General features: G+C 33.9%; 1 protein-coding gene across 4 annotated transcripts in view; it reads left to right on the forward strand.

Annotated features, from left to right (window-relative positions):
• The window catches only part of Ctnna3 (catenin alpha 3), a 1561788-nt gene that overhangs the window by 820415 nt on the left and 716400 nt on the right, over positions 1-24973 (forward strand). For all 4 annotated transcript variants that reach the window (XM_010605540.3, XM_033766563.1, XM_033766562.1 and 1 more), the window contains one exon: positions 2587-2739. In XM_010605540.3, the coding sequence (XP_010603842.1) occupies positions 2587-2739 (153 nt within the window). The remainder of the gene's footprint in view (positions 1-2586; positions 2740-24973) is intronic.

A 24973-nucleotide genomic window follows, 5' to 3' on the forward strand; every position in this document is an offset into this window, starting at 1 on the left:
TTTACAATTTGAGACTATAGTTATTCTCTCTCTCTAGATTTTTTATTTTGGTTACAAATCAATATGTGCTTTTTGGAAAGCTCAAAGCAGTTTGCCTTTTTGGGTGTGCTTACAGATATAAACTTATATCAATGTCTTATATAAAAAACACTCCATCTTTAAAGATATGTTTCAAGGTAGCTAATACGGTTTTGCATCTCTGTGCCATAATCCAATTATTAGAAAAAGGAGCTTACATTCAGTTCACACATTGTTTTTCATTCACTCTTCAAATGATAGCAATAAGAGCCCTGCTCCTACCTTTCCACTGACCCTGATTTTACTAAGTTCATCAATAAACTCTTAGTGCTCAAATCATATTGACAAGTCATTTTTTAAAATTTTCTTTAAGACTTAACCCTGCATCCCTCCCCACCTCTTTATCAGGTTACTTTTCTGTTATGTAATATTTAATAATTCTCATTTCTCTGGGAGGATTATAAGGAATTGTGCATTTCTGAGTTGGCATTACTCGCAGTACTTCCTTGTTTTCAGGAGAAGGATGATGAGGAACCAATATTCAGAAATATTTGTTGATTTGAACGAAAGTAAATAAACAGAAAAGATTCAACAAGTTCATAATATGGACATTATAATTTTATTTTGAGAGAAGTACATTTGGGGATAATGACACATAGATTTATTTGAAGTTTGTCTTTTAGTTGCTGGTAACCTGTTTTGGTTTCTTGGCCATTATCTCAGACTTTTTAATTCTGCTCTCCCACTTGCATGACTGTCATACACGATAGTCTTTCCTAAGCCTCATTCTTGGATATCTCTCCACAGTGAGTCTCCTCTATACCGTTCCATTCACTCTAGGCTTGAGTTACTGCTTGTATGGAGGCTCTCAATAGCTTATCTCTAGTGCAGACATTCTGTGCATGCCCCGGTTACAGATTTCAGTAACAGAAAGAAAAGGATAGAAGAGAGAGCTGGCCATTTAAAACAGTTCCTCTTCTGAAAGTTTACTGTTATTTTTTGCTTATGTATCTGAAGCTCACACATCATGTACTTCCCAGCTACAGTCCTAACTTTCAGGCTCTTACCTGACATCAGCGATCTACTCCCCATCGACAGCAAACTCATTATTCATTCATGTAACCTCTCCTTTCCTTGCAACTTCTCAGCACACTGCACTCTGTCCTAATAAGTGATCAGTAAATACTAATTTGTTGCCTTTAGTGATCAGCCCTTCAGCATACTAAACAGAATCTTTTTTGGGATCTGGCTGGAGCTTTTGTGAAATTGTTGGTAGCCAGAAAATTCCACAGCTCTTTTGAGCAAATGCTACCATCTTGGGCAGATGTATTTCTGCCAGGAACCTATAATTATTATATATTTATTATCTTATAATTACTATAGGGAGGTAATGCTTTTTCAAATATGCAGCTCTATTATCCATCTCCTTTAAAATGTATTACTATTAATTCTTAGTAAATATAACATTATGTTTTCTATTACTTTAAAAATACCCTAAAATATAATTTTCACAAAAGGCAAATTTAATTTTTTTCTAATACCTATATTTTTTCCTCTTTGTTATTGTACAGAAATTATTAAACTAAATGAGAAGGCTGATAGAAAAACCTTTGGGCCCATTCATAATGATTGACATTGTTAATGAGACATTTCAGCCTATTATAATCCATAAAGGCTCAATATCATATAAATGCAAAGAATTAATTTTCTAATGCAGTCTGAAATCTCAAAAAGATGAAGAGAGAGATGAGGGAGGAGAGGGGAAAGGGAAGTACAAAGAGCAAAGTTGTGTTATATAACTATACCAATTCCCCAGGATTAATGGAATTATTATGTGTGGCAAACATATAATAATAAAAATTAAAAATTTTAATAAAGAAAATATCTGCTAAGTAATTATCTAATTGTCATTTATAATCTTACATGTAATCTAATTTAAAAGAACAATTTGTAGCAGAATGTTATAGTTGTTTGATAATTTAAGGTCCGAGGATAAGAACATTTAATGAAAATGAGAAAATTGGACATCAAAATCATTTATTATTCTTCTTGCTCTATTAATTTGTTATCATCTGGTGCAATCGGTGATCTGACTTGTTTTAATTACCATGAAGCCTATAATTTAGCTAATCAAAATTTATCATCAGTTACTCCAGTAAGGTAGAAAACATATTATAATTTTGTAATTATGAAAATACAAGATGTACCATGTTAATTGTACACATGCATAAACATCCTAATACTGTAATTTCTTTAAACAAAAAAATGGAGTATTACCAGTTATAGTCTGATTTATAGGCTTAGTACAATTTAAGAGAAGATTGGTGATTTCTGTGAGTGAGGAAATTATTGCTAACTTTTTTTCTGGATAATTTGTTCATCTGACTTTTGTAAGGGAACTTTCTACTCAGTGTTGAATATTTGAACTTTATGGAATGTTTTAAAATTCATGAAATGAATTTTGTAATCATTGATATTGTAAGACTAGAAAATAATATGAACCTTTTCCTTTAAAAAAAAAAACTTAAATACTTACCTGGCAGGATTGATTTTTATTTTTCTCTTCAGCTCCGCAAGGCTATTATTGATCATGTGTCAGACTCCTTCTTGGATACAACAGTCCCACTTTTGGTTCTCATTGAAGCTGCTAAGAATGGCAGGGAAAAGGAAATAAAGGAATATGCTGCAATATTTCATGAGCATACCAGCAGGCTTGTAGAGGTAAGTGTGCAAGAAATGTAACCACTTTAAATCTAGGTGAAGTAGACTACCATTTTCCATTTACTGCTGAATTGTACTCAAATGAAAACTTTTGACAATGTATTACAAATGTAGCAGAGTCGGGCCTGGGTTATAGGAAGGTGTGTATGTCAGATAGTATAAACCATTCCCCCATAGGCTTGAAACAGAAGCCATTTATTTAGAAAGGGCTATAAAATTATCCCTCCTCTTGTTTTATTTTTAGTGTATATTTTCTTAGAACTTCACAAAAGAACTAGCTAAATACAGGTATTTAAAATTACCCTTACAAATATTTCTTTCCATTCTAACTTAAAAGCATGGAACAGTCTACCTCAGTTTATTGTGTGTATATGTTTTTAATATTTTTTATGACAATGTGACTCCTTCAGGTTTTTAAAACATACTCATCTATATAACATGGAGATAGAACAAGAATATAGGCTTTATAGAGATACAGATACCTGTGAATAATTAAGCATAGTGGGTTAGGCAAGAGATAATACAACTACAATTTCCTATGCTTAGAAACAGGAGACATGGGAAAGACCCATGCTTTTTGGAAGATGGATGGCATAATGTTAAAAGATCTGGGAAGTTCCCAGGCAACAGATAGTAGAACCAATTGTATTATGGGCATCAATAACAGAGCTACAGTATAAAAGGGAACCTGAAAGGGAGAATTTATAACAAGCAAGATAACAGTATGCACAAGAGGGGCCAGGGATTTAGCTCAATGGCACCACACTTGCCTAGCAAGCACAAAGTCCTGAGTTTAATCCCTGGTGCCAAAAAACAAAAACAAATACAAAACAAACAATATGCACAAGAGCAAGAACCAGTGGGAGGAAGGGGTTAATTTACCAGATTGGTAAATCTGGTCTGATACTGGGCTGTCATTTACCAGTGTAGCTGTACCAGTTTTTATGGGTAGGGTCTATTCTGTTAGTGCCTGTGCAATACTGGTAATTTTTCTGACTGCCACACCTTCTAACACCAGCAGTTAATTCTATATGTTTTTGTGGTCTAAATTGCTTGTGAGATTTTTAAGTGAAAAATAGTTACCACCTGAATCGGAAACACAACGTTTTACACAATTTTTACTGAAACTGAGGACTTTCTTAACAGCTTTAAACAATTGAGAAGGAGGTTTCCAATGTAGGCTAACATGTTACAGTTAATATACTGTAAACCTGTAAACTCTTTATTTGGATTTCAATATCCCCAACTAGAAAATGAAATGAATGGTTGAATGCATGATTACTGTTATTATTTCAGCCCTAACAGCCCATATCCAATTTTAAAATTTCATTGAAATCCCCCCAAAACTCTGTAAGACAGGCCCAGTATTACAAATTTAATTGACCTTTCATGAAAATAAAAGTACAAAACCTAAATCAATTTGGTACTGATTTCTAAGTTAAAAATTTTTAATTGATTTAGTAATTTATTATTTAGTTTTATCTATTCCTTACTGTCCTCATTTCTCATATATTCATTTACTATATCCACAGGAGAATATTAAAAGTTCTGATCAGGAACAGGTTGCAAAAGTCATCTAATTTAGTATAGTACCTGATGCTTGTGGCTTTGTAATTAAAAGGTGTTCTCTCACCTACAGTCATATCAAATTATGAAAAAAATTTTTCTGAAATAGTTTTAAAGAAAAATTTGGTTGCTGCTGATAAAATAGCATCTTTTACCTATTTCTTAGTTTTTCTCATAAATCTCACACTGTGCTCATTAAATAAAGGCGATTTGGTCAAATAATTTTTGGAAAAAGTTATCTGAATTGGTCCTCTTGGAGAGTGTACATTCTTGAAAAATCTTAAAGAGATTAAAATAATTTAATTTAGGCCTGTTTCCCCAGTTCAGTTATGCTAAGAAGTCTCTCATGGCATATTACTGAGGCACTGTCTCTAAGAACAGTTGGGGATGCTATTTTTTTATGTCAAATAATGTTTTATTATATAGACAAAATCTCCAGGAATTTTTTTAAATATTTGAGAACTTTGAAAATTCTCTATTCCGTGTGAATACTGAAAGAACAAAAGCATTGGAATTACAAGCAATGAGAAAATGAGAAAAGGTTTATTTAATCTGTACCTTCCCTCTATATATCATGATGAGATTATGTTAGAATAGGTATGCTATCTAAGTTTGGGTTTCACTTTAGTATTTCTGAAATATTTTTGGCTAAGCAACTTTCAGTTACAGTGAGCTTTCACTATGTAAAAGAGCATCCTCAAACTTACTGGTTTAACAGAACTATTTCTATTGCCTCTCACAGATCTGTGCATTCACTGGCCAGAGCTGGGCAGTTCTAGCTTAGGGTTTCTCATGTGATCATTCTCAATTACTGGCTTAGAATGAAGCTTGCCAAAGTTTACCTAGGGCAGACATCCAAGATGCAAATTTACACGCCTTAAAGTGCGGGTTAACTTTGAGCTGAGAGAGTTGCATCTGTTGACTAGAGCACTAATGCATGCCTTTTTACGTGGCTTCAGCCTCTCACAGGAGTTTTTGGATTCAACGTGCTAAATTGTCAGAGCAAGTAAGAAGCAGGAAGTAGAAGCTGCAATTCTCTTAATTTTTCCACCCAGAAATTAGCATAAACCCATTTTTAATATGTTCTGTTGGTCGTAGCAGTGACACAGTCTGGCCAGACTTAAGGGCAGGTAAGAGGTGAAATTCCATCTTTAATGAAAGGAAGAGAAAAGTATTTGTGGCCCCTTTTGATCTACTACACTTCTCTATTTAGGGCTTTATTTACTTTAATCTATATGAAGTTCCAGCAAGATAATGTCTAAGGTCATTCCCAGTCATGGGACTTTGAGTTTCTTTAGACATATAGCAAATATAAATGGTTTTTAAGTTTACTGCTTATATAGCAAGATGGATAGAGGGAGAGATAGGTAGATAGATGATAGATTATACTTATGTATATATATATATATATTTCCACATATAGAGTTTTCCAATAAAAGTCGCAAATAAAATGGTATTTAAGCATACTGCCTATGCACTAGGATATATATCTCTAGGAGAAAAAGAAGAAAAAGGACACTGATTTATCACCAGGATAATCATTTTTTTGAAAGAAGATGTTTCATGAAAGCAATAGAGAAATCATCATTAATTTCCCATGAACACCGAGACAGGAGTGTCTGTGAAAGAGTTCTGAGAAATAGAAGAGCTAAATATGTCAATTTCAGAGGACATTGTGAGTTCTCCTTGTATAGATCGCTTACCAATCCCTCTCTCTCCCCCTGCTTCTAAACTCTGCACAGGCACGTACCTACACCAGTCTTATTCTCAAGCTGGGTAATTTGACATAGCAAGGAAGAAAGTCTTGGATTCTAAATGACTTCAAGATAAAGTTATTTGTAACATATCTCGGATTTGGTGTTACAACTATGTTTGTCACCAAAATTGAAAATCAGTGAACTTGTTGAATTAAGATTTAAGAGGAGTGTGGGAGAGGGAAGTCTATTTTTAAAGAATCCCTATCAGATCTTTCAAGAAAGACTCCATGCCGGTAAGGAAACTCATTAAGTAAGGCAGAACTGGAACTGAACACTCACACAAAATTAAAGTGTTAAAAAATTTTATGGACAATAATTAGTAAGCCAAGTGGATTTGACAATTTGAGAAAATAAATGAAAATGAGGAACAGAGTGGCAAAAATTTGGGCCTGTACATTTGTATTCGCCCGTGGAATCAGGTCTGATGTCCTATTATTATGTACTTTGCTGTAATGTGAACAGATGGATTGAATAATGGTTATAAAATACTGAATAGTTCTAAAAACTAGAAAACTTAGATGTTTGTTGTTGATTTAGTTATGCTGAACAGAGAATTATGTAAATATTTTCCTACTTGTAACATTCAAGTTACTCTGTATTTCTATCCATGGAGCCACAGTGAAAATGACAGCAAGGAGTCAAGAAGTTAGCAAGCTAAAATTCATGTTAACAAACTGATTAGCAATTAATGACAGGTGTAATTGAATTATGCTTTCAAGTACTGTAATTTCATCCTGATGGTGACTTGGAGCACCATTAGCTCTACTGGCTTCCACTAATAATATCTATTAAACAGGAAGTTAAAAATATGATATTTATCTTAAAAATGAGTCATTCTAGAGAGCAAGGTTTTCATCTTTTATTGCTTGTAGTCTTCTCTAATAACAAGGACTGTATAGCTAGTACTCAATTAAGTCCCTCCCCCACAAAAGGAGAAAAATATTATAATGAACTTCCATTCTCTTTTTCTCTAAAAAGTTGATTTTTGGATATTCTAGTAATTGGACTTGAGGTGTCCATCTAGGCCCAGTTATTAAGTAGAGTGCCTTTTTAGTCTGCTTTATGTAGATACTTCAGAATAATTATTTATAAGGATATTTTTTCAGATGTCATTGCCTTTAATTGACCAAAGCAGACACTATGCACACTGCTGCAGATCTTCCTAGGAAGAAATGTGTAAAAATTTAATTGAAAGCACTTGTCCATCTCAGAGATGTATTTGTAACTTTAATTTGGTGATTTAACTATCTTTTAGAAGAGTGCCTTAAATTCAATGAATGTATTGTTTATTTTAATACCTATTATGCAACATCTCTCCAAAATTAACTTTTAAAATCCCACTGTTATTTTTGAATCGTATTACAGTTTGTTCTCAGGAAGTCAGTTCATGCTGAACACTATAGTTGCTACTGACTAAAACTGTAAAATCTCAGGCTTACTTCATGGATTTTACCATATTAATTGTCATTAAATATGACAGTGTTAGTGATCTAGGCTGGAAAATTTTCTGTGAATTGGATAATTTTCTCTATGTGAAAAGCCAGCTTTGTCAGTGCTTTGACTTACTCATCAAAAATTCATCTATCTTGATGTACCTTATTTTAGTAAGTTTCATGGGAGCCTTTCATCAAAAAGGAAAAAGTGGGTGGACATTTAATTATAATACTTTCCTGCAACCTACAAAGCTGATTGTTCCCACTCACAAAACAGTGAGCCATATTTAGCAAAGCCCCAGTGCCAAGACAGAATGCTTTAGAGGGGACTCTTGCTGTTTGCCAGAAGTACTGATTGCTCTCAGATTTACTAACATCTTTGCTTTTTGACAGAATGCTATTTATGTCTTACACTTCAGTTGATTGTCTGTTATCAAATAAGGATATGTTCAATTATAAATAAGTAGAGTTTCTAGAGTTCCATTTCATTCTTCCCCTTCTTGGAAAGGGGAAAATATGAAAAGAGCAACTCACATTTACATTTGTGCAAAAATCATCAACTGTTCTCAGGGAACATCTCTCCAACTCTCTGCTTGTGGTGAAAAAGGGATGTTACAGCTAAGTTGACATGCTTTTGCTTATGCAGAACAAAACACACATGTATGGCCATCATGTGGATTATAAATTGCTCAGCATTTTAATCTCCTTGCAATGTAAAGAGACATGGCTGAGGGCCAAGGATTTAGCTCAGTGGCAGTATGCCTGTTTCATAAGCACAAGGTCCTGAGTTTGATACCCATACTAGAAAAAAAAAAAATAAAAGAAAAGAAAAGAAAAAAAGAAAGGTGACATGGCTGAATATAACTTGTAACCTTGTCCCAAATGCACAATGAATTCCTCCCCATATTTGAAATATTTCTTTATAAACTTTCGACTTATTAGACATGGAATATAGGAAAAGTTCAGTAATTCAATTATGGTAAATCAGAGATTTTCCATTGTAATATTCAAGTGGAACAGTAGTGTTTTGGAATTCAGAGAAGGGAAAAAAAAACCATATGGGATTGGAATAGTTTGGTAATTTAGCATTAAGTAAGTGATTGTTAAGGTGAAACTTGAAGACTGGGAAGGAGTTAATTTTGAACCAAGAGAATCAACATGAATAAAGACACAATGCTCATTCCTGGGTCCTAGAAACACAGTAATAATGAAATCTAGTTGATAAGGTTTGCAGGAGTACAAGGCGATATAAAGGTATTTATGAACAGCCTTGAATATTTGTTTGCAGGGTGAGCAGGAAAGATTTCATCTTAGAAAACTGGGTTCAGGAATGGACTTGGGAAGCTTCAGTGCCTTCTCACTAAGGGGAGGACTAGGGGAGTGGGGGGTGAACATATATATGGCTTGTGTACTGCAGTGGAGTGCAGTGATCTAAAAGTTTCACCATCACTGCCCTAAGGGAAGTCATATTTTAGCAAGGTCTGTGTGTGAACTCCTTTGCCTCTGCATATAAAAATTTCCAAACTCCAGTGATTGATCCTGACATAGACTGACATTTAAAAAGAATTGTACTTAAAACCTAATGTATTGTTATATATCAAAGAGGGAGAATACCACTAGTTTTAATAATGAAATTGAAGTGGAAAAGCAAATGCCCCAGGATTTAAAGGCTCTGGATCGATAATGACTAGTAGAAGGTAAAGGCAATTGTGCATAAAGTCCTACATTTTGTAGAGGCTATACTAAAAATTGGGAAGAAATAAACAGGTTAAAATAAGTTTAATATTTCATTTAGTTCAATATTTCCAAAATATTATCATTTCAATTTCTTAAAAATAAAGGCAAGTTCATTGGTAGAGCTAATAAATACTTAACTATATTGACTTTTTTATTATTGAGTTTATTGGTACATTTTGGGTATATAGTACAATTACATTCATCATTGGGATCTTGTACCTTTACATGACAGGTCTTGGTTCTCATTTTTTCCCCTTGTCCTGTCCTCCCTTCACCTCCTTCTCCCCTCCCCATTTACAAACACTTTGTTTCCATCTTTTCATTTTCTCACATTTTTTTCTTTTCCCTTATTACCTTTCCCCCACCCTTCCCACTTTCCCTACACCTTTAGCCCTTTTCTTCCCATTTCACAATGTCAGTTATCTCACTAGGATCTTATGTACTATTATAGTTTATTCACACCAGAGATATACTCAGTTTTTAATCATGAAAATCCATTCATTAGATATCACCATTTTAAGCTAAAGCTTAGAAATCTGACATGTATTTTACACTTATAGATCATCTTAATCTACTTTAGCCATATTTTAAGTGCTAACTAGCCACATGACTTGTGGCTATAGATTAGATAGTTCAGCTCTGGATAGATCAATAAGTTGAAGGCAGGAGCATCTTCATTCATTCACTTAATAAATATACCTTAAGTGCCTGCTGTGTGCCATATTCTATGCTAGATTCTAGGGATACAGTCACTGAAACCTTTGTTTTGTTCCCCCAGCTTAACATATAGTAATAAATGTTAAAAGAATTGATGACTAAACAAAATAGAATGTCCACTAACCCTAAAAATGAAAATCTTAAAAGGTGATGAACATCATGTTTTTCTTTTTTTTTTTTTTTTTTTTTTTTTTTTTTTTTTTTTTTAGTTTGGTCAAATGTGAAGTAAAAAAAAAAAAAAGACTTAGGTTTGAGTGCTGACTGGATGGTTGTAGAAAAGTTACATAATCTCTTGTATCTGGCCTGTAAAGGAAACACTGTTCTATAACATGAAGATAATAGTAGGATCCTATAGGATAAACTATTAAAGTACCAAATGCTACATCATGTGGACAGCATTGTTCTGTGAAAGTTAGTCTTCTTCTCCTCTTCTGTTTAATTTTTTCTTCAAAACTCTGGATGGAGCTGACTTGAATCTCAAGATGTCTCTAACAATTATCCACCTTCCAAGTACAGATAAGGGCTTTTATCAAAGACATCAATGAGACGAAAGCTGGTGTGGGTAAAATCACCTGCTAAAGTGGTGTAACTAAAGTTGTGCCATACATTAACTGGTGTATGAAACTTCCCCAGAACTGGAAATTTCTCAATATTATTCCTCATGGTGGGATTTGGCCGAGAGTTAACTAGCAAGCATGCTAATGATTAACTGATGAATAATCCAAGATCTTGAAGTGAAATTTTGTTTTAATAAACAACCTTATTATGTAAATTGGGTTTGATCTACTCTTTTTAATCAGTTCACTTATTCCTTTCTCTTAAAAATGAGAACCAAGACCTGTCATGTAAAGGTACAGGATCCCAGTAATGAATGTAACTGTACTGTATACCTAGAATGTACCAATAAACTCAAAGAGGAAAAAAATGTATGTGTAGTGGGTCTTTACAATATGCTCTGCTCTACAAAGCTCATAAATATAGAACCCTACTGCTTAAAACTGGGTTCCATTTTGTCTTCTGTGTTTTAATTAGTTATGTCCTGCCTCACTAACCTCTATAAATCAGTTTTATTATATTTAAATGGAAGATGAGGTGTTAAAATAATCTTAATTCCTGCTATTCAAAGTTTTAGAAACTAGAAAGAAGACTTGTTATATTTGTAATAATGTTAGAGTATGGATCAGCTGTGTTCTGCCAGGAATAATTCTAGCACATAAATCTGAAAGCAGAAAGTAAGTTGAATAGAAGAGGAACTTTTCTGAAAGTTTTTGAACACGAGACCAGCTGCATCAACCTGCAGAAGTCTCAAGAACCAATTGCGTTTTTTTCCTTATTCCATATTAACTAACAAAAGAAGAAAGGTGGAGGTATATATTTATACCTGAGAATTTTGTTAGCATGCAGTCATTCTTTCTAACTCTTAGATAATTGCCTAGCTTGGTGATTAGCTCAGGATGTAAGACCTAAGTGAAATCAGGCATCATCTTCTCATGAGAAAGAACAACTACTCCATTTATAAGTTGATTGTTTGGAACTAGAAATGAATTTTGCCTTTTAATCAGTGTTATGTGTACTATTTAGCTTCCACTCTTAGTACACAAAGGCTTATTGAGTTCTCAATAGAGATTAAGAATTGCAGAACATTTTTTTAAGAGTATTCTTCTTAACATAAAGTACTTAAAAAATTACTTCTTTCCATCACTCAACTATTTTAACTTTGTGTGCAGTGCACTCCTAAGGCAGGAACAGAAAATTAAAATTCCTCACAGAGTCTTTTCCTATGCCAATGTCTTCCAGAGTTCTGCCTAACTTACCTTCCAGCAAGTTTAGTGTTTCTGTTTTAATATTTAGATCTATAATCCACTTGGATTTTAATTTAGTGCATGGTGAAAGATAAGGGTCCAGTTTTAATCTGTTGCAGGTTGAGATCCAGTTTTTCCAACACCATTTATTAAAGAGGTTATCTTTCCTCCACTGAGTATGGTCAGCTCCTTTGTCAAAGAGGAGGTTGATGAGTACATCTGGATTTGTTTTTGTGTCTTCCAGTCTGTTCCACTGATCATCAGGCCTGTTTCTTTGCCAGTACCATGCTGTTTTTATTACAGTGGCTTTGTAGTATAGTTTTAAATTGGGATTTGTTATACCCACTGCCATGTGTCTGTTGCCTAGGATGGCTTTTGCTATTCTAGGTGTCTTATGGTTCCAAATGAATTTTTGGAGTCTTTTTTCTAGTTCTGTGAAATATAGTGTTGGAATTTCTATTGGCATTGCATTGAATCTATATAGCACTTTTGGTAGTATGGCCATTTTCACTATGTTGATTCTTCCTACCCAGGAGCCGGGGATATCTTTCCATTTTTTTATATCCTCTTCGATTTCTTTTTTCAGAGTGCTATAGTTTTCAGTGTAGAGATCTTTTGCTTCTTTTGCTAGATCGATTCCTAGATACTTCATTTTTTTGGATGCTATTGTAAAAGGGTTTTTTTCCCTTATTTCTCTCTCAGTGAGCCTGTTATTTGTGTATAAGAAGGCTATTGATTTTTGGGTGATCACCTTGTATCCAGCTACTCTACTGAATCTGTCAATTAAGTCTAGAAGTCTTTTGGTGGAGTTTTTTGGATCTTAAATGTAGAATATCATGTCATCAGCAAATAATGACAGTTTAACTTCTTCCTTTCCTATCTTTATTGATTTAATTTCTTTCTCTTGTCTAATTGCTGTGGCTAATGTTTCCAGAACTATATCGAAGAGGAGTGGTGATAGTGGGCATCCTTGTCTTGTTCCTGATTTTAACATGAAGGTTTGCAGTTTTTGGCCATTTAATATGGTGTGGGCTGTAGGTTTTTCATAGATAGCCTTTAGAAAGTTGAGGTATAGACCATCTATTCCAATTTTTTGCAGGGTTTTTATCATGAATGGGTGTTGAATTTTATCAAATGCTTTTTCTGCATCTATTGACAGGATCATATGGTTTTTGTCCTTGACTTTGTTAATATAGTGTATTACATTTATTGACCTACGTATGTTGAACCACCCTTGCATTCGTGGAATAAATCCGACTTGGTCAGGATGTATGTTCTTCTTGATGATCCTCTGTATTCTATTTGCTAGTATCTTATTAAGGATTTTTGCATCTATATTCATTAAGGAGATTGGCCTGTAGTTCTCTTTTTTAGTTGATTCTTTCCGTGGTTTGGTAATCAGAGTGATACTTGCTTCCAGGAATGAATTTGAAAGTATAGCTTCCCTTTCAATTTCATTGAAAAGTTTGAAGAGCAATGGCAGTAGTTCTTCTCTAAATGTCTTGTAAAATTCAGCAGTGAATCCATCAACACCTGGGCTTTTCTTTGTTGGTAAATTTTTAATTACATTTTCAATTTCACTGACTGTAATTGGGGTGTTTAAAATGTTTTATCTTCTTTGTTCAACTTTGGTAATTCACAAGTGTCTACGGGAACTAGCAGAAAAATCAACAACTGGGATCTCATCTTATTAAAAAGCTTCTGTACTGCAAAAGAAACTATCAGCAGAACTAAGAGACAACCTACAGTGTGGGAAAAAAACTTTTACCAGCTGCTCCTCAGACAAAGGACTATTATCTAGAATGTATAAAGAACTCAAAATAACCAGCCCCCCCAAAATATAAAGACCTGATTCAAAAATGGGCATCTGAAATGAGCAGACATTTCTCCAACAAAGAAGTAAAAGCAGCAAGTAAATATATGAAAAAAATATTCCACATCACTGGTCATTCGAGAGAGGCAGATGAAAACACCCCTGAAATTTCACCTCACCCCACGAAGAATGGCTGCTATCAAGAAATCACACAATAACAAATGTTGGCGGGGTTGTGGAGAGAAAGGAACCCTTCTCCATTGTTGGTGGGAGTGCAGATTGGTGCAACCACTGTGGAAATCAATATGGAGATACCTCAAAGAGCTTGGACTGGAGGTTCCATTTGACCCAGTCATCCCTCTGCTGGGTGTCTTTCCAAACGAACTAAAAGAATCATATTACAGTGATGTATGTGTACCCATGTTTATAGCAGCACAGTTTGTAATAGGTAAACCTTGGAAACAGCCCATTTGCCCATCAGTTGGAAACTGGATAAAGAAGATGTGGTTTTTCTATAAAATGGAATATTACTCAGACACGAAGAAAGAGAAAATAGATTTATTCTTAGGAAAATGGATACATATTGAAGATATACTCCTCAGTGAAATAAATAAGTCACACATGTGTAAATACTGAATAGTTTCTTTGGTGTTAATAAACTGTAAAAGTACATAAGATTCTAATAAGATTACTGACTTTGTGAAATGGGAAGAAAGGGGCTAAAGGTGTAAGGAAGGTGGGATGGGTAGGGGAAGGGTAATAAGGGAAAAGAAAAAAATGTGAGAGAATGAAAAGATGGAAATAAAGTCTTTGTAGATGGGGAGGGGAGTGGGGGTGAAAGGAGGGCAGGGACAAGGGGAAAAAATGAGAACCAAGACCTGTCATGTAGAGGTACAAGATCCCAACAATGAATGTAACTGTACTGTATCCCTAAAATGTACCAATAAACTCAATTAAAGCTGAAAAAATTAAAAAAATACCTCACATAGGATCTTAAGAAGTAATGAATGAAAAGAAGGAGCTCAGTAAGGGTGCATTTGTGATGAAATGAAGGCCATATTTCTAGTGTAAGGGGTCATTCTCTACTCAGCCCCAGTCAATTATTGCAGAACCTGAATACAGGCTTAGTGTTGTCAGATGTTACAATTTCTTAAATCAACCCAGAAATATAGATTTTTAATGTAAAAGCCTATTGATTTTTAAGTGTAGACAGCTAAATCAATTTAAAGCAAAATTAAGCAAAAGCATAGCCCATCACTGGTGCCAATATACGATGCCAAAGATCACTAGTTCTGCAAATCCTCTTCTAGGGTCAAGTTTTGAAAGAAAGAGGGCAGCAAGATGGATTTTTATCAGAGATGTGTTAAGATCTAGAAGATGTGAGAATCATATATTGCAGCTATATGGCATGATACAGGAAGAGAATTTTGTTTGGAGAAATGTGTCCTCCTACTTTTCTAACAACTTACCTTGAATTAGAAAGTGAATTTGAGAGGGTTGGGAGTGGATTGGGAGTAGAGATGATCAGATATTTCTCTTTATTTCATGTGTTGCTTGAAAGCAGGGTTGATTTAGGGGTCAGGAGAGAGGAAGGAGGCCTTTGCTAAAGGATTATTCATAAGTATATTAAACCTAGTGACAGCAATAGTTGTTTATACCCAGAAAAATCCTTCCATGAGAAATTTTAATTAGGCTTGGTGCTTTCTGCAAGATGGAAGAATTAGATTTTAAATTAAAATTTACTTGCATTTCATTGATCATTTTGTCTAAAATTAAGCAGCATGAAGATACTTGGGTTTTTGAAATTACCTTGACATTTGTGTGAAATTATATATGAAATTCCAAAAGAAAAGTGAAACCTCCTTAGATGATTTGACTTGTGCTTTGTTGAATCACTTGGTAAATGCCTACTACAAGTTCTCTTTCTCTCTGTACTCTTTTACTCCAACTGTTAATACAGTTGAATTATTACTCTTCATGAATTATGTTTTATGGGAACAAGTAAAGTTGGTTTAAATATATTTTTACTAGTAACATGATGATAATTTCATCCAGACTACCAGCTACCCACTCCCAGGGTAGAGCTTCCCATTATACACCCTCAGAACAGCGCTCAACCAATCAGTAGATTAATCAGTTATCACACCCTTAATGTATACTCACACTTGCTTAATCTACATTTCCACACACTAGATCCATTCAGTTCTGAAAAGCCCTACTTATGAGCTTATCAGGCTTATCTAGGTAAGAGCCATAACAAGAAGAAAAATAAATGAAAAGAAATGGCACTAGTGCATGCTTGTGATAAGTGATAAGTTGAATAAACTGTTATGTTAATGGGAACACTTTAGAAACTAAACGATTTTAGGATTAAAAACACTCCACATCAGAGGAATTGGCTTTGAAGCTAGGAAATGATGAGGATTGGGCATTAAATGTTGAATTAGAAAAATAACACAATTTTAGGCATAAGGACTGGCACATTTAAGGCAGAGGAATAAAACTATTTTCTATCTACTAATAAACTGTTTCTCTGTTAGATACATGGGAGTTGATTTGCCACGTGGTACCCGTAAAGAGACCAGATTATTTTTTATTTCCACTAGCATTATAGGAGAATTCTAGTTGTTCCACAACCTTGGTATTGTCAATTATTTTTCTCCCAATCTATTACATATTTAGTGCTCTTTATGCATTTAATTTGCATTTCTTTAATTATTAATGATATTGAACATATCTTAATAATGACCTTATTTAGGTATAATTCATACACCATGAAATTCACCCACTAAAATGTATACTTTAATCATTTTTAGTATACTGAGTTGCATCACTACAATTATAAAACATTTTCATCTCCTCATAAGGCAACTACTAATCTGCATTCTGTCTCTGGGGATTTTCCTATTTTGAACATTACCTATAAGTGAAAGCATAAACTATACGGTCTTTGTAACTGGCTCCATTCATTTAGCATAAAATATTTAAGTCTTACCTGTGTGTAGCATGTATCACTACCTCATTTTTTATTATAGCCTTTTTGATACATGGATATACCACATTTTGTTTATGTGTTCATAAATTGGTAGATGTTTGGATTGTTTATACTTTTGGGCCATAATGAATAATTCTGAAAAGTACTTTGTATGTGTGTGTCTGTGTGTGTAAACAATCTGTTTTCATTTTTTTACTTGGTATAGACCTATGAGTGGAATTTCTGGGTCATATGATACCTTTATGTTTGATTTTGAGAAATTTCCAGACTGCCACTTGTTCCAGACTAGATCTTTTTACATTACCATCACTAATTTATCAGGGCTTTAGTTTACACCCTTACCAATGCTTGTTATTTATTTATTTATTTATTTTATTTATTTATTTATTTTGGTACCGGGGATTGAACTCGGGTCCTTGCACTGCTGAGCTAAATCCCTGGCCCCCAATACTTGTTATTATTTGCCACTGATTATAGCCATCCTAGTGGGACTGAAGTGGTATTGCCTTGCAGTTTTGCCCTGCATTTTCCTGATAGCTAGTTGTGAAACATCTTTTCATGTGCTTGTTGCCCATTGGTGTATCTTTTAATTTTATTTATTCATTTATTTTTATTCATTAAATTTATTGGTACATTTTAGGTATACAGTATGACATTCATCATTGGGAAATTGTACATTTACATAATATATCTTGGTGCTTATTTTCTTCCGCATTCCCCTGCCTTCCCTTCAACCCCTTCACCCTTCCTATTTACAAAGATTTTGTTTCCTAGAGACATTTATAGTTAAATGGATGCACATCAAGGCCACACTTTAAGTGAAGTAAATAAGACATGCATGTGTACATACCCAATAGTTTCTCTGGTATGAGAACCTGAAAGTGTAAATAAGGATCAAAATGTATAATAGATACGTTGAAATAGGAAGAAAAGGTCCATAGGTAAAGGAGAAGTGAGAGGGGTTGGGAAAAGAAAGAAGGGAGGGAATAAATATGAGAAAAGAAAAAAAAAGTCTTTATTTTTTTTTTTGAGGAAAAAATGATGTTTAAATCCTTTGCTTATATGAAAAATTGGGTTGTATTTTTTTACTATTGATATAAAATAGCACATTATATATTCTACTCATATATTCGAATGTGTCATAAAAATTTTTCTTCCATGCTGTGGGATGCTTTTCCAATTTCCTAATGATGTTCATTGAATTATAAAGGTTGTACCTTTTGATGAAGTGCAGTTTATTTTTTTCCTCCTTTCTCTTATGCATTTGGTTTTATATAGAAAAACACCAATGTTTAATCCAGTTATCTCCCATATTTTCAGTTTTGGTTTTATATTTAGGTCAATGGTCCATTTTGAGTTAATTTTTTATACAGTATTAAGGGTTCAAATTCATTTTTTGCATGTAAGTATTCACTTATCCCAGCATCATATATTGAAAAGATCATTATTTTCAAACTGTGCTGCCACAAATCAACTGACTATAAATGTAAGTGTTTGTTTCTGGATTCAATTCTATTCCATCACTGTATATATTTGCCTTCTAGTCCTACTCTGTTTCAGTAATTATAGCTTTTAAGTTTTAAAATCCAGTTTTGTTGCTTTTCAAGTTTTTTTTTTTCTAAAATGGGTCACTTGCATTTGTATATAAATTTTAGAATGAGTTTCTTATTTCTTCAGTGATCACCTGGAATTTGGTTGGGAATGGCATTGAATTTTTAGGTCAAGTTGGGGAATATTTCCATCTTAACAATTTTAAGTCTTCTGATTATGAGCTTGGAACATCTCTCCATGTATTTAAAATTGTTTTAATATCTTTCAATCAGTTTTGTAGTTTGTAGAGTATAAGTTTACCTTTGTTTGTTAAATATTTCCAGTATTTCAGTCTTTTGAGTGTTAAATGAAATTGTTTCTCAATTCAAAGTTTTATTTTGGTGTACTGAAATGCAGTTGTTTGTATATTAGCTGTGTATCTTGCAACCATGCTGAGCTAATTGTTGCTGCTGTTGTTAGTAGTGTGTGTGTGTGTGTGTGTGTGTGTGTGTGTGCATTCATTTCTTAAGATTTCCTGCATGCAGGGTCAAGTTATATGAAAATTTTGTTCTACTTTTTCCTTTCCAGTTTGGGTAACTTTTACCTCACTTTCAAGACCAATTCTAATTCTTTAAACATCTTCCTTGTGTGCTTCCATTTTATTTATATATCTTTTTTCATTGAAGTGCCTGATTACAATTTGTAGTTGTGGTTTTTTTTCAGCTTTTATTGAGTTTATTGGTACATTTTAGGGATACAGTACAGTTACATTCATTGTTGGGATCTTGTATCTCTACATGACAAGTCTTGATTCTCATTTTTTCCCCTTACCCCTGCCCTCCCTTCACCCCCTCTTACAGGTTTTGTTTTGTTTAAAAGTTATTTATATATCTATCAAACAAGTAATTTATTGTTTTATGTGATTTATAAATATTTTCTCTATGTCTATGGCTTATTTTTCTGATATGTTCACAATATTTGGTCCACAGATAGGTTATGCTTTTGTGTTTCATCTTTGACTTATATAGAGTTGCAATAATTTTAGTTTTTGTGATTGTAAAAGTTTTATGATTTTAGCTTTTCAACTTAGGTTTGTTTAGTGTTGATCTATTTTGTCTACATTGTGAAAATGAGCCATCAAAGTTCATTTACATATTTATTGTAAATAGATGTTCTATTGTTGAGAGTCTATCATCTCTTTGTTGAATAATTCTATTTTATCAATTCATGTTCACTAGAGTATTAGTGTTCGCTGGAGTAACAGATTTAGTACATCTATCTATCTGTCTATCTGTCTATCTACAATGTACTATGTATGTATGATTTACAAGGTAGTCTTACGGTGACCACCTGTAAAGTCAGATGTACACTGTATGCGAGAGAATGGAATGATCTATTCAAAAGTAGAAGAACTGTCACTCACTGCAGAGTCTTATTGGAGTCTACATGGGGAAGCCAAAGCATCCTCCTTGAAAGGTTGGAGTCTGAGCTGAAAGGCTAAAGAATCTGCACTGAAAGGGTGAAGAGTCTGCACTGGAATTGTGCAGATGGACATCCAAAGATGGTGGTGAAAACTGGTGCTCCACCAAGGAAGCAGAAGTGAGACTCCCTTCTTCTTTCCCCTTTTATTCTATTCAGGCTACCAGTCTGTTTGTTGATGCCAGCTACTCGCATTGTGGGTCTTCCTTCTTCAGTACGTCCATCCTCTCTACCCAGAGCTATGCTAAACTCATCAGCTGGGCATCTCTTACTCAAACTGATACAGCAGTTATCTACACACCTACATTTGTAAGCATACTTCTGGTCTCTGTTGTATTTCACTGATACGTGTGCCTACTCTTTCACCAATACAAGACTATCTTTTGTACTAGCTTTATAGTAAGTCTTGAAATAAGAAGTTGCTCACTTTAATTTTCTCTTTAAGAGTGTGTATACTTCCATCAAATTATTTTATAAATATTCTCAGACAAATTCTAAAGTTTACATAGAGAGACAAAACCCCCACAATAACCAACTCTGAAACAGAACAAAGTTGGAGAACTGATACTACCTGTCTTCAAGGTCGACAAGTAATAATACAGTGTGAAATTGGAGGAAAAAAAGACAAATAGGTACATAGAAGAGGATAGTTGATAAATTGAGCTACATATAGGCAGCTGATTTTGAAAAGAAGCAAAAACATTATAATAAAATGTTTCTTATTTTCAGCAAATGATGTTGAAATAGACCTGAAAGATAAAAACATGATATACACATAGCCTAGCTTTAACATAAAAATTAATTTCACAATTTCTTGCAGACTTAATTGTAAAATGCAAAATTATTAAACTCCTATAAGATAACAGAGAAAACTTATATGAATTTGGTAGCAGAGATGATATTTTCACATACTCAAGCTATAATTCAGGAAAAAATAACTGGTGAGCTGAAGTTATTAAAATTAGAAATTTCTATACTTCAAAAGACAATGTCAAAAGTGTGAGAAAATGAGCCATGAACTTGAAGAAAATAGTTGCAAAAGATCCATCTAGGATTGCTATTCAAAAATATATAAAGTACTCTTAAAACTCAACAGCGAGAAAAGAATAGCCCAATTGAAATAAAGAGTTGAAGAAAAACTGAACCAAAATGACACACAAATGTCAAATGAATGTATTTTTAGAATGCTCAGCAATCTATGTCATTAAGGAAATGCAATGTATTAAAATAATGAAATGTTACCACGTTTATTAGAGTAACCCAAACCCAGAACACTGACCTTACCAAATGCTGAGGAGGATACAGAACAACAGGAGCTCTCATTCATTATTGGTGGGAGTGCAAAATAATATAGTCAGCTTGGAAGACAGTTTGACAGTTCTTTATGAAACGAAATTAAATACACTCTTACTATAAGATCCAGCATCATGACTTGAGATTTTCCGAAAGGAGCTGAAAACTCATGTACACACATATCTGTAAGCACATTGTTATAGCAGTTTAGTCATAATTGACAAAAATTGGAAGTGATGAAATTCTCCTTCTTTAGGTGAATGGATAGAGAAATTGGGGCACATCCAGGAAATTGAATATTATTTGGTGTTAAAGATGAATGAGCTACCATGTCATGAAAAGACATGGAGGAAATACAAATGCATAGTACTGAGTGAAAGAAACCAACCTGAAAATGCTACATACTGTATGAGTTTAACAATATGACATTATGGAAATGGAAAATTATAGGAGCAATAAAAAGACAAGAGGTTGCCAGGGGTTAGCAGAGAGGGATTAATGAATAAGCAGAGCTTTGGAGATTTCTAAGGCAATAAAACTCTTCTGTGCAATACTGTAATGGCAGATACATGCCATTATACATTTGTAAAAACCCATACAATGCACAGATTGATATCTTATGTAAACTGTGGACTTTGGATTATAAGAATCGAATGTTTATTAATAGTAACAAATGCGCCACTGTAGTGTAAGATACAGGGAATGGAGGAAGATTTGTGTGTTGAGGGAAAGGGAAGGAAGTATATGGATACTCCTTGGTTTTCACTCAATATTGCTGGAACACATACATTTTTTGCTGCAAAACAGATACATTTTATGAATTAATTATTTTATTGAGTATTAAATGATCACTCAACAAAATTCAAAGTAAATTGATAGTCTCATCGTATAAAAGAAGTGCTAAGACAAAGCTCATTAAAAATGTCTTTTATTAGCGAACATTTTAATATATTTCTCCTCAACAGCTGATTAATATTATTTTATGGTATTGTATAAACACAATAGGCAGAATCTTTAGGATATTAATTAGATGGAGACTACAAGTACCTCTGTCACCTGGCAGCATGTTAGATATAAAATACAGCTAGGAAAGCAGCCACAAGAGGATATTTACAGTCAAATTAGCAGATTTATCTGATTTCAAAAATTCAGTAATTCTTAGGCAACATTGGAAAGGACCAGAACATTAAACATCAAAGCAGTTGTATTAAGAAAAATAACCTTGAAGTCAGTTTTTAAAAAATGGCTATGGAAATGTTTCCCATAGTTGGAGAAACTCAAATGGATCTAGGACTTCTGTTTTGAGAACTTTGAAGGTTTATAATCTCTAGATACATTTACTTCATGTTATCAAGTTTTTCTCAGTTTCAAGACCACTTTGTAGTTTAATTCTCTTGTTTAGGTTTGTCATGAGCTAGTGCTGACACCTCTGAAACCAGAGATGAGCAGATGAGACCTAGGGTAAAAGCTGACAGCGGAAAGCACAGTCATCAGCTTAAGGAATAGACTGTCACCAGTTATTCCCTTTAGGAGCAGTCTAGATTGTTGTCAGCATAAGTGTTCCATTTGACCTTTGAGTTCCTGCCATGGGTGGTGCCCCTTATCAGGTACCTAATTTTATTATTTTAATGGTTTTTTAAAAACCTTTTTTTAATAAATCAAGAGGAAGATAAATAGAGATCTATTTCTGTACTCATTTCTTCCACAAGAATAGATCTTTTGCAAAAGGCAGGGGACCAAGAGACGGAGGGAAGGGGAGAGAGGAGAGGAGATAAAAATAATTAAGAGGTGTCATGTATGTATACAAATGCCCCACAGATAATATAATTATTATATACTGCAAACATGTAAGGATAAAAAAGAACTGTGGTTGAACAACTCACCCCAGAGTAGTTTAGTCATCATACTTCCAGGCATATCTGTTTTCTAAATGTCCCAGTAAATGAAAACCACATTTCTATGATGGACCAGCATGTAATTTCTGAAATTTGTGGTCAGTCAGATATTTGAGCAGGGAACTAATAAACAATTAGATCTGAGTTATGACTGGAAGGTACCTAAATGATGATGTATAGATCAGTTTTTCGTGATTCTGTGTTCAGAAAATTCATGGCTATAAAAAAATTTCTTGAATTAAAAAGGGCTATCATGGTGTAGTGACAGTGTGACCTACTTGTGCTTTTACAGGAGCTAGAAAGGTCTCAACACTTCCATGGTGCGATCTTACATCAATGCAGATTTAGTAAACTTATTGCTCACCAATGTGGTTGGTGTTTGCCATTTATTCCTGAATAATTTCAAGTCTTTATCATTCCCTAAGAGTATGAAGGATTATCTTCATTTTGCTGTTTATAGACTGAGTGCTTTTTTTTCTCCAAGATAATGCACAAGATTGAGAAGAAAGCATTAAAATCCAAGGTAGCTTGTAAGCAACATTCAAGCGATACGAAATCAAAATATTTCAATGAGGTTCTGTTCACTGGCTTTGGATATTATGCCTTTGGGTTAGTCACAGTCCATCAGCATTTTATTGCTATTGTACCTTTAATCTCATTTACCTTAATGAAAAGAGCATTTTTTCCTTGAGCAACTTTTTGAGCTCATTGATTAAAAATGCACAAAATATGCAATTAATAATCCCTGTTATGTACAAATCATAATCCTATGACAGTGGTCACTCTTCAGTATATACATACACACCTTCAAACACACACTCACACCACAATACATCCATGTTCTGGATCATGAAAAATAAGATATATAATGTTGTGGGAACAAACTTTTAAGAACTGACTACACTAAACTGAAAACAGTTGTGAAATTTGACGCTCATGGGGAGTAGAGATTCTTAGCTTTTGTATAAATGAACATAGCAGTTCCCCACTATTTCCTTTGTTAGTGAGTGAACCTCTTTGTGATTTAGTTTCTTTAGATGCAGAATAGAAATAATACTGCCCTACAGAGTAGTTGTAAAGACAAAATTACATAGTTAATGTGCAAAGTCTTAGGAAAAAATATTCTAGGCAATAATGCTTATAGTAATAGCTATCCTGTGTAAATGGTTTCGTGTGGCAGACAGTATTACATTCATTGTCTCATTTAGATATTACTTGCTTCATTTCAAAGCAGGTTAAGAACGGCCAATCAGCTAGCCAGTGTTACACAGGTAGAAATGGCAGAGCTAGAATTTGTGCCCAGGCTCGAATGGATTCATAGCCCCCCCTTTTTTCATTTCTACTTTTTATAAAATATTTTTCTTTGCTTTGACTAATGAGTTTGACCTTGAAATCTGTTTTTCTAATATTACCTATTTTGTTAGTGTTGTTCCAAACAACAAAAACAACTTTGCTACATTTGATTAGACAGGAGACAGAAAGATGGGTGAACTTAAGAGACTTTCTAGTCTGTACTTTTCATTTCATAAATAAGAAAGTTTAGAACTACGCTAATGGATGGGATGCAGTTAGCTGATGGAAGGGCCACTACAGTATCCTTTTACAGTAAATACCATGCCTCATCAGAGAGTAATATTGTATGTCTCTTCTCTCCCACTATATTGTTAGAACTTGCAAAACGATCCTTATTATATTCCATTGTTTGCTCCACTTGGAACACACAGTAGCCATTCTAAAACTGTTAATTGAATAATAAAATGAATACATGCATTTATCGAGGATATATCTCTTAGCAAGAGGCCTGGTGTTCAGTAGAATTCATCCATGATCGGCAGGTTCTAAGGTGGAAATGGTATGGTTGAAGAACATGGCAAGAGAAGACTGCTCACTCCATGCCAGTGACAGGAAGCAGAGTGAAAATAAAACTCAGGAACAAAAATTCACTTTTCCAGGTCAAGCCTCCAGTGATCAACCTTGTCTGAACAGGTATTACCTCTCAACATGAGACTTTTGGGAGAGATTTTTAAATACAAACCATAACGTGGACCATTGGATTAAGTAATAATTCTGTTTTATGAAATGATATTTGAAATTTCAAGCTATCCATATTAAGCCATTATTACTAACTTCATCCAGAAATAAAGCTAAATTTTTAAAGCATAAGTGCAGGACATACAGATTTTTGTAACTTAACCTCTGAAGGGTCAGTGACCATTG

The sequence above is a fragment of the Fukomys damarensis genome, unplaced genomic scaffold, assembly GCF_012274545.1.
Source record: "Fukomys damarensis isolate Sample0158 unplaced genomic scaffold, DMR_v1.0_HiC HiC_scaffold_20, whole genome shotgun sequence".
NCBI classification, from domain to species: Eukaryota; Metazoa; Chordata; class Mammalia; order Rodentia; family Bathyergidae; genus Fukomys; species Fukomys damarensis.